General features: G+C 34.8%; 1 protein-coding gene across 1 annotated transcript in view; it reads right to left on the bottom strand.

Annotated features, from left to right (window-relative positions):
• Positions 1 to 2,048: 2,048 nt before the first annotated feature.
• The window catches only part of NLRP14 (NLR family pyrin domain containing 14), a 29,693-nt gene continuing 20,304 nt past the window's right edge, over positions 2,049 to 11,437 (bottom strand). Inside the window, exons 7-11 of the mRNA XM_008053903.1 lie at positions 11,152 to 11,322; positions 9,485 to 9,655; positions 6,945 to 7,115; positions 3,117 to 3,287; positions 2,049 to 2,426 (exon numbers count right to left, since the gene is read on the bottom strand). Of these exons, the coding sequence (XP_008052094.1) occupies positions 2,294 to 2,426; positions 3,117 to 3,287; positions 6,945 to 7,115; positions 9,485 to 9,655; positions 11,152 to 11,322 (817 nt within the window). The 3' untranslated portion in view covers positions 2,049 to 2,293. The remainder of the gene's footprint in view (positions 2,427 to 3,116; positions 3,288 to 6,944; positions 7,116 to 9,484; positions 9,656 to 11,151; positions 11,323 to 11,437) is intronic.

Below are 11,437 nucleotides of genomic sequence, written 5' to 3'. Positions count from 1 at the left end.
CATGTGAAAGGGGTGCCACTGCTCTGCTTTCTTTCTTGTATTTGTAGACAGCCCAGGTTAACTTTCTTTAACTGTCCTCTCTAGGAATCAACCCCGGTAATGACCCGTCTCTTTGTATCACCTATGCTAAATGTCAGCAGTATCACTGTTCTGTGTAGCTATCAGCACTAGTAACACTACCTGTAAATTTTCAAAAGATTGCCATTTTCCCCCTATGACTGCCATCTATGGTCTACTCTTCTAGCCCTGCCACGTTGACCTAAGGTTTATTATTGTCGTGTGACATTGTGTCTAATTTTATGGCACACAGCTTCTAAAGCCTTTAGAATCTCTAAAGTGATAAGTATTAATGAGATTACTGAAGGCTGGAGGCTCCAGGATAGCCTCAGAATGGGGGCTGGTTGCCAGGGGAACCAATACTGTGATTAAAAATTTGGAGCTTTCAAGCATCCCCTCTCATCCACCTCCAGGGAGGCAAGGGGGCTGAAGGCTGAATTGATCTTTAATGGTCAATGATTTAACCAATCATACCTACCTAATGAAACCTCCAAGAAAACTCAGAAAGATAGAGTTCAGAAAACTTCTTGGCTGCTGAGAGCATGGTACACCTGAGATCCACAGGGACAGAGCTCTTACGAGTCTCATCATAGACATCTCTTTCATATGGCTGTTCATTTGTAACCGTGGTAATATGTTTTGTAATAAGTGGGTATATGTGTTTTCCTGGGGTGGGAATCCCAACTAGTTGGTCGGAAGTACAATTCACAACCCAGGACTTGCTGTTGGTACATGATGTGAGGGACAGTCTTGTAGGACTCAGCTCTTTACCTATGGGACCTGATGTTATCTCTAGGTAGTATCAGAATTGAATGATATTGGTGCTGGGAAATTGCTCGGTGTGATAAAAACCCACACAGTGTGGTGACCAGAAGTATGTGGATATTGACTGTGTAAGAGAAGAAGTGGTGTTTGTTTTTCCCATACAACCAGTAAGAGGCTTTCTTATCTCCCGTAGACAGGAAGAAAATAGTTAAGTTTGTAGTAGACTAAAGAAGACCACAGATTCTTGGACACTACTCCTATTGAAAACTCATTACCCTTGAATCTGGACTGACCTCGAGTGTCTTTGCCAATGAAGAATGAAGAAAGTGACTCTATACCAGTTCTGGGCTAGCTGTTAAGGGAACTTCCACTTAGCCTTTCCAATCTCTGAATTCCAACTCTGGAGGGACCATGTGGAGAGGCCCCAAGACTAGACAGGGGAAGAGCTTGGCTTAATCCAGTCCTTGCCAAGGCACCAAATATGTGAGCAAAAGTTATCTTGGGGCCTCCTGGCTGCCAACTGAATACCATCAAAGGACCCCAAGTGATACCATGTGGAGTATAGGAAATGCTCAGCTGAGCTCTTTCTGAATTCTAATCCACCAAGTCATGAGATTTAATAATATGGTTATTGTTTTAAGCCAACTAAGTTTTGGGGTGGTTTACTACACAGCAATAAATAACCATAACAGTCTCTCACATAAAATTGTATTATGTCATGTTTTGCCAAATGGAAGAACCTGTTTCTAGCTCTAACCCAAATAACCTTATATCCCCTTAAAAGAAATTAAGGCTTTTCTTCTTTGACAATAGGCTACAGAAAGTGTTCCCATAGAATGGATTCTCATTTCTATTTAAACTAGCATTTCTCAGCTATTAATGTACTTAAGAATTTACCTAGAAAATTATCAAAAATGTTTAAGGACCCTTACCTAGATACTCTGATTCAGTAAATCTGGTGTGGGGCTTAGAAATTTGGCATTTTAAAATAGACACCCAAGTGCTCTTGACACTCATGGTCCCAAGGACATACATGAAAACACATTCCAATAAAGGCTGCCAGAGATGGTGAGGGTGTGAACTAAGCCATGGCAGTAGAAATGGGGAAAAAAACAAGGCACTTTAACTTATCCTCCATGGCCCCATCCCTCCAGTCTTATATCCAAGCTTCTCTTACCTGAGTTCTTAAGCTCTGCATCCAATTGAAAACATCTTGCTACACTCTTCAGAGAGTTTTATGGTTTTTTTTTTTTCATTCTATTTTAGCCTCTCAACCTCTATGTGAAGAAGAACAGACATTTTACAGAGGGAACTAACCTGTATCTAACAAATGCAGGTGCAATATCTCTGGGCATAGAGTTTTTAAAGCTATGACCCCAAGTATTCATCACTCTGAGGTTTTTTTAAATTTAATTTTTAACTTTTAATTATTAATCCATTCATTTACTTATGGAATATCAAGTTCCTCAAATCAGAAACATCGCCACCAGGACATATCTTCATTCTGATCATTACAATCTGGCTTAATGATTAAGTGTGGATTGCTAACTCCAACAGCTTCCAGCAGCTTCTGGGATTTCTCATCAAATGCCTCTTTGCACAACCTGAGAAAACAAAAGAACATCTGTGTTCTTGCTCTCAATTTTCTATAGCCCTCCACTTTCTATGTAATGGATTTATTTCCTGAAGAAAACACAAGCCATTATGTTAAAGTAGAAAGAGAATATTGTGACATGGGTGGGGGGATGGAACTGACAGTGACAGTAAAGGAGATACAGCAATTGAAGAAAAAATGGAATATAAAAGAGAGAGAGATTAAAATTAAAAAGGATCCTCGAAGAGCCTTTTGCTATCTAAGCAAAATACTTCTACTAATGATAATGATTAAATGGCTAACATATTCAATGTTTGTTATTATGGCTAGGTACTGTTTTAAGTATGTGGCCCATATTGACTCAGATCTTCACCTATGGGTAGGTTTTACTATTTTACCCATTTTGCAGATATGGACACCAAAACAAAGACAAATTAGGGGAGTAGCCTAAACTTAAAAAGTTAGTAAATAGTAGGGCCAGAATTCAGACTCAGCTAGTCTGGTTCCAGAGTGCTCAACTCTTAATTACTATGCTGTATTTTATCTCTAAAAATTCAGTATTCTAGGAGGGAAAAAGAAGTGCCTGGAAAATACCCAAGTATGCACAACCAGGATGAGTCTGAGGCTTGCAATAAATAAGTGACCCATCAAATCCCTCATTACAGAAAACTTTCTCTCTGAAAAGTCAATGAAGATTTACCCTAGAACTTGTAGTTTACACTTTGGAGACCTCAAGACTTTACATAACTCCATAATTCCTTCACATCCAAAGGTATTCTGTGTTAGGCTCATTTTTATCAGTTGTTGGTTGCTTCTAAGAACTGAGGACAGATCTTGACAACAGAGAGAAGTCAAACCACAGTATTCCAACCTGTAGGGAATAATGTCAAAAGATAAAAATGAATTAGTCCCATGATAGAGAACAAGTCCACAAGAAATCTGTGAATTTGAAGTATAAGATAATTTCAGAAACCCCCCAAAATGAGCACAGCATAAATTCATCAAGTATTTATAATTTTCATTCTCACTGGATACATATAAGCTGAACATATCCTTTCCAAGGATATGAATTACATATGAATTACAAATCCATAACTATAGTCTATGGAATAAATAAAAGTATATGCAAGTATACTACAATTACTATGAAGCAGTTATATCTTTGAACATCACTAAAAATGTAGCAACAGAAGTAGATATTAGAAACTTGGCATTGAGTGTTTAAGAAGCAAGAAATAACTTGTAAGATTAGAATTATCTAGCACTATGCCATATATGCAAATAAAAATGCATGCACCAGTTTACTGCAGCACTATTTGCAATAGCAAAAACATAGAACCAACAATGCTGCCTATTGAAAATAGAATGGATAAAAGAAGTGGTATACATACATGATGGAATATTACGTAGCCATAACAAGGACCATATTATGAACTTCATAGTAACTTGGATGAATTTAGAGAATTCTCAGTGAACTAACACAGAAACAAAGAACTGAGTTCCACACATTCTCACTCATAAGGGGACCCTGAACAAATATCATAATACTATAAGAAAGGGATTGGCAGTAGCAGGACACTGCCAGGGAAGGGAGGGGCACACACTTAATCAAACCAGGTGAACTGGGAACCAAAGTCATACCCAAACTTTACCTATACAATGACCATTTATATCCCTAATCCTGAATTGTACCCTACATCCGTAAAATAAATAAATAATTTTTTTAAATGCATGAACCAAAAAACACTACATCTCTTACAAGAATACTCACAATTCTGTGGCATATTTCAGGCAAATTAGGCCAGTGCCTATAGCTTGGAAGGAGAATGGCTACTAGAGATAATTTAGCCAACCAACCCACCAGTCAATCAAGGGCTTCTGCACAGGTCAATGACAGTATAGTACACAAACTGAGGAAGTATGTTAAACTTCCTTTTACACTTGATTTGAACCAATTTGAATCTAATTGTCACCTCATGTCTACCTAGCTATTGAGTAACTGAGTGCCTATATAGGTGTTGCTCATACAAAACTTTTTGTTAAGTTTATGCCCACACTGAAATTCACATTAATATGAAAAGATGACTCACTAACTATGACATAAGGTACATAAGTATGACATAAAATACACCTTGGGTCAAAAAGCTTTATAAGAAATAAAAGATCATCAAGAGTTCCTAGAAAACATACTCATTTTATGTTTGCAGTCACTAATAAAGGTCTCAAAATGTAGGAAACAAAAAACTAACAGATTAAAACAACTTTAGAAATGTAATGGAGATTTTTCATCGTAACTGAATTATCTGGCACAAATATCACTAAAAATATAGATAATGTGGACAAAACTAACAATCTTAATTAACTGATCTAGAATACTGCAACAATTCTTCAAATTCTTGTCAAGCGCACCATGGAGCACATTTAAAAACTGACTTATACTGGACTACGACACAAATGTCAACAAACTTCAAAAAACTGCAATCACGTATGACATATTCTCAGATCACAATGTAGAAATTAAATATAAAAATATAACAAGAAACCCTTCTGATATTTGAAAAGAAGGCATATGTTTTAAAATAACTCATGGGCTGAAGAAAAAAATCACAAGAGAAACTTAAAAATATTTTAGACTAAAAAATAACAAAAGAACTGCAGCAAAAATTGTACAATGAAGTTAATGCAATGATTTGAAGAGAAATAAATACTTTAAATATCTCTGTTGGAGAAGAAGAAAGATAATTTGTATGACCTGAGCTGCTAACTCGAGAACTTAGGAAATGGTAAAATAAACTCAACAAAAGTGCAAGAAAAAGACATAAGATGAAAACAAATTAATGAAACAGAAGGTCTACATACAACAGGATTAATGTTGCATTCTTTGAAAAGAAAAATAATATGAAGGAAGGCTCAAATTCCTAATATCAGAAACAATAAAGAAGATATTACTGTAAATGATTCAGAAGTTAAGCAAATAAAATATTATTAGACACGACAATCAATTTTAAAATTTAGATGAAATCAAATCAATAATACTACTTACCAGGAAGTACTAAATAAAAACTGAATCAGAAGTAAAAACAAAAATTACACACTAAGGAAACTCCAGATTAGACAGTTTTATAAGAAATTTTTACAAAATTCAAGGAATAATTTCAGTCTTACAAAAATCCTCTCAGGGAACTGAAAAAGGATACTCCTGAACTCATTTCATGAAATTACTGCAATTTGGATACAAAAATGTGAAGGCAATTGCACAAGAAAGAAATTATAACCTAATCTCCATTATGAACAAATATGCCTAAATATAAATATACTAACAAAATAAATTATGCAGTGTGAATAATAGATATTATGACCAAGTTGATTTAAGCCCAAAAAGGCAAAGTTGACAGACTATATAAAAGCAATATGATTAATCATGTTTGGCAAATTTCTTTTTTTTAATATCAACTTTTTTTGTAATTAACATATAATTATCATAATAATTGTACATATTTATGGGGTACATAGTGATGTTACCATACATATAATGCATAATGATTAGATCAGGGTAATTAGCATATCCGTTATGTCAAACACTTACCATTTCTTTGTATTAGACGCATCCAATATCTTCCTTCTACTTATTTGAAACTATATAACATATTATTGTTAATTATAGCTATGTTGTAGTACTATAGAACACTAGAACATATTCCTCCTATCTAGTTGTAGTTTTGCTTCCTTTAACAAATTTCTCTATTTTCCTCTCTTACTCTTGCCTTTCTTAGACTAGTACCTTCTGTTCCAGTTTTTTCTTCTATGAGACCAATTTGTTTTTTAGCTTCCACATATCAGTGAGAACATGTGGTATTTAACTTTCTACAGTAGTCGCTCAACAAATACCTCTAAATTAATGTGTATTAAATGTTGGTTCTATTTCCTTTTTTTTCTTCTTTTTTTAATTTTAAAGATATGGGGTACAATTCAGGGTTAGATATACAAATGTTCATTATGTAGGTACCTTGTTGATGAGGTGTACCCCTCCCTCCCCTGGCAGTTTCCCTCAGCTGCCAATCCCATCCCCACCCCGCAGTTTCCAACTAATACATTTGGCAAATTTCTTAAGAAGAAGTACTTAGACATAGAATGAGACTTTATTAGATTGCATGTTCCTTAAGAACAGATAGTATTTTACAGACAGAAGATGATTAGTAAAATCTTCAATTTAATTAAAAATTAATTTAGGAACAAATGGAATATCTGAAGGATGACAGTACATGGGGGGCTCAAATCAGATATCCTTCACTTAATACATATCTGTCCAAGGTGCTAAGGAGGAAACTACTAAATGTGAAATATGGCTTCTGTACTAAGGAACATACAATACATTGATCTACATATTTGAAATTCAGATTGTTATTTCTGAGAGTAATTTACCTTTTGGCCCCATTTGTTTTTCATCCTCTTCCCATATACTCAATTTAATCCTAGCTATAGCAGCCACCAAACAGGTGTCATTTTCCTAATAGAACTAGGAACTCACCCAAGTCTCTGAATGTTACAGCTTGGATGTCTCAAAGCATCACACAGAATTTTCACTCCCTCATTCTGCAAATCATTGTTGCTGAGGTCCAGGCTCCAAAGGTTTGGATTGCTCAAAATAACAGAAGCCAGATCCAGACAGCATGCACTAGTGAGAACACAGCCCATCAATCTACAAGAAATACAGAAGTGACTCCTTTAATAGTGAGGCTTAATAAGTTTCTTCTTAGGAGAGACTGAGAGAGACATATCTCTTTCTCCCTCTCTCTTAGTGGGTGAGTCCCTTGTAGTATAGGCTTCCCCCACTAGGTAAATGTTTTAGGAACCCATCAACATCAGTGTACTAGCTAGCATTGTTCTGAGGCTGCATTTGACCATTTGACTTCAGTGATTTTTTTTTTTTTTAGGTTCTTTCAACACATTTGCCCATTTCATGACATAGGTATCTGAACCTCTTTTATGACTTGTTTCTACCTACAATGTAGGATGCACATGGAAAGAAACAAATAGGATTTCTTAATGAGAAGAAATCAGAGGGTAAAACTGTTTTCTCCCACAAACATGTTACAGGTTGTTATCTATAAAGCTTTTTTTTTTTTTTTTTTTAGGAAGCAGGATATATTGAGAGGATAGAAAAGCTCCCACATTGGGGGGTGGGAGGGGTCTGAAGGGGTTGCCCTACAAAGCTTTTAAAATCAAGATTATTCACATTTTCTTATCAATACTTAAAAAATGAATATAAGCTTTCCCAAGAAACCCATATACCTCTATGCTTTCAGTTTTTAATACATTTTTGAAATAAAAGTTTTCTAGGAATTCACTCAACCACTCAAAGTGTTATCTCCAAAGAAGAAAGAAGAAAGCACCATATAAAAATATTTCTTCCACGTCCTATGCTTGGCATTTAAGAGCATCCACAATCTTGCCTCAAGCTTTCTCTTTCCATACTTTGTCCCCACCCTATTCTCCAACCATACACATGCATTTCCTCCAAAGCATATCACATCATTTGTTATTCCCTTTCTATTCTCTCTCAGTTCCTTCTGCCTAGGATATCCCCACATAACAAAATCATACTCATTTTTCAATCCTAAAATAAATCTTTCTCCACTATGAAGTTCCACCTCTTGCTTCTTGGGATTTCTGCCATATTTTTATAATAATGTATGGAATAAATATAATTGGTTTTATATTTATTTTTCTGTCATCAGCACTTTGTGTTACTTGAGGGTGACAGCATCACTGTAGTGACCTCTAGTGTCCTTAGCATCTAGCTCATATTTGTTGTAAATCCTGGTTAAGAGAATAGGCATGGCCTACATGGAGGCTATGAAGATAACTGAGAAAGTACCAATTTTTCTATATTTTTGCAGCAAGGCTAAAGAGAGAAGATGAGCTGAGGAAAGACTTGAGCATTTCAGTCATTTAGGAATTTATATCTTTGTAGTTGAAATGAAGAAATTGGATTTAATGATAATATCCACTAGGTAAAACTTTGTCTTCCAGTTGAATGATGATCAAGAAAATTTCAGAGAATCACATAGCAACCCATATCATCTACATTTTCCTAAAGTAAGTAAAGGTGCTTATTGGACCCTATAGTTCAATCACCTTAGTGTTAACAGATGTCACAATAAATTATAAAGTTCATTTGGAAGTTTGGTTGTCATGAGTCAGTCTAGTCAAGACAAACACTTCTGGATATACCAAGGAGCTAGAGTTTATAATTAGAAAACTATGCTAGGGTTAGATCATTATGACTCATCCAAGTTACTATTCTATGGGAAGCTCTAGTGGGAAAGCGAGTCAAGATGAATAAGTGACACCTCTATCTTGCTTCACTCTAGCCACAATATTTACATAATAAACTCTTAAATATCACAGTCATAAAAAAATCAAAAATATGATTTTAAATAAGTATTTAAATGTGTTTCTGAAATACTGTTAAGTGAAGGGGAAATCTCAAAGTCATGTCTACACAACGATCAAATTACATATATATACACACACACACACCATGTACATATATGTATATCTGCTCACAAACTAAGATAGGACATAATATTAGTAAAACGGTGTTTAAAGTAGATTATATGATATTCTTTAAAATCCCCTTCCCAACTTCTTTGAATGTTGATCTAATTATAAATCTGAGTTTAAATATAAACCTAAAAGAAAAACTGGAAGAGCACAACTTCAGCCTCGTGGATATAAAGTAGAAGACACAAGTAGCTTCACTAGGACATAATCACGGAAAAAATAAAATGACTACTTTTCAGCCCGATGCCTGTTTCACCTTACATAAGGGAAGTTTATTATAATTACTATAGTAATTGTTTTTTGGGTTTTTTTTTTGTTGTTGTTTTTAATCTGGTAAATAGACTTCTCCAGCTTGTCTCGGGCAGAATGAGAGAGAAAAAATCAATTGTATATTATTTTCTCTGATAGACACTCTGTTCTCAGTCTTTCTTTCCTTATCTTCCCAGCCTACACAGACAGTGTAGTTGAAACCACCCAAAAGTAAAATTACAGAAAACCTACTCCAAGTCCTGAAGATTACAGCTTGGATGCCGAAGAACATCACACAGAAGCTTGGCTCCACCATCTTGTAGCCAGTTTGATCCTAGATCTAGATGTGTCAGGCTCTTGTTGTGTAGAAGAGAAATTGAGAGATACTCACCACTAAGTGAAGTGAAATGGCAACACCTCAGCCTACAGGAAGAACAATGTAAGGAAAGATGGAATTATTGTTCTATTGCTGAGAGATTTATATATTTGAAAGGTTTCACGCTAAGATCCCTTATTTACTTATCAACACTCCATCTCAGATGAACCTCCCTCACTGCCAGCCTGTCTCGCTTGGGAAACAGATTTACATCAAATTGAGCCATAAGCTGAATTCATGCTCTTGCTATAAATTTATCTTACTATAAATCAAATGTTAACTGCTTTACATTGCACATAAATATAGCATCCTGTTACAGAAGTAACTACATGGAATAGAGGGGCAGGCAAATAGAGTAGAGTCCAAATGATCATAATAAAGTAAGTACTCTTTGTACATAATAAAAATGGCATTTTCAATCAGTAAGGAACAAATATAGTATGCCATTTATGATTTTTGTACAACAGATCTGATATGTGGGAGAAAATAAGTTTAAGCCTTATAACAAAATTAATTTGGCATAATTTAACATGTAAATATTAAACTTAAACCACAAATAGTATGAGAAGATGGCATAAGTGTATTTTTTTTTTAAAAAGAAAGGTATTTCCAATTGTGACAAAACCTCTAGAAGTCATAAGGCAGAATTTGACTTCACAAAAATTTTAAACTTCTAGATTCTAAAAAGGACCATAAAGTTAGAAATAAAGCAACATTCTGAAAAAATTTATTTACAACATATGTAAAATAATGTATATATGATATTAATAGCCATAATATTTAACAGATATACAAAAATCATAAGAAATCTAAGTTCATGAAGAAGGAATGCCTAAATATAAAAGGCCAAAAACGTTTGAAAAGATACTAACCATCAAATTACTTTAAAAGTTATTTTTCAACTCCCAAACTAATACTGATCAAAAAAATTTGGATACCAAATGAGGGTATTAAAATGTAGGCCCCTAGACTACTACCAAGAATATAAAGAGCCTGTCTGAAAGGTAATTTAACTATACATAACAAAATAAAAACTTTGACTCATTAGTTCCATGTCTAGGAAATTATCTAACAAAAATGAACAGAACTATGACCCAGCTATCTATCTGTCTGTCTGTCTATCTGTCTGTCTATCTATCTATCTATTGATTGATTGAATGCTATATTTACATTGAGTCCAGACTATGGAATTGAATAGTTGGTAGAATTTAGTTCTGAATTTATCATTTCCTTTTGTGCCATTAAGCAAGTTGCACTATCTTTCTAAGCCTTGCTTTCCTCACTTGTACAGTGAGCCACCTGAAAATCAGGTGACCCATTTGACACCATCAGGTACTATTGTGCAGATTAAACAAATTTAGCATAAGATGCAGAACAGAGAACACACTAAATATCAATTATTAATATCATTATCATCTTCATCATTATCATTTAGGGTAACAGTAGAAAAAGGCAATGGACAGAATGTGTTCATAATATTTTCTTATTTTCAATATGTTTCAAAGAAATATATTTGGAAGGATTAAAACTAGCAGACACTTACACAAGACTCTGTAGAGTACACTGTGGATGCTGCAAGACATTGCTCAAAAGCTTTACTCCGCCATCTCCCAAGACGTTGTCAGCCAAACATAGATGTGTCAGCTTTTTATTGCTGATTAGAGCCAAAGACAGATCCTCACAACCAGCATCCGTGAGACCACAGCTTTCTAAACTGAAGGAGAAACACAGAGGGGAAGGGATCTGTCAATTCCCAAAGTTCATGCTTCTCTTCTCCTTCACAGGGAAACTAGCTGTTCCTTACAACCCCTACACCTCAACTATAGAAT

This window comes from Carlito syrichta, unplaced genomic scaffold (genome assembly GCF_000164805.1).
Source record: "Carlito syrichta isolate Samal-C Ts95f unplaced genomic scaffold, Tarsius_syrichta-2.0.1 Scaffold288845, whole genome shotgun sequence".
Taxonomy (NCBI): Eukaryota; Metazoa; Chordata; class Mammalia; order Primates; family Tarsiidae; genus Carlito; species Carlito syrichta.
Note: the sequence above shows the minus strand (reverse complement) of the source record. Positions and strands in the feature narration are given on the sequence as shown.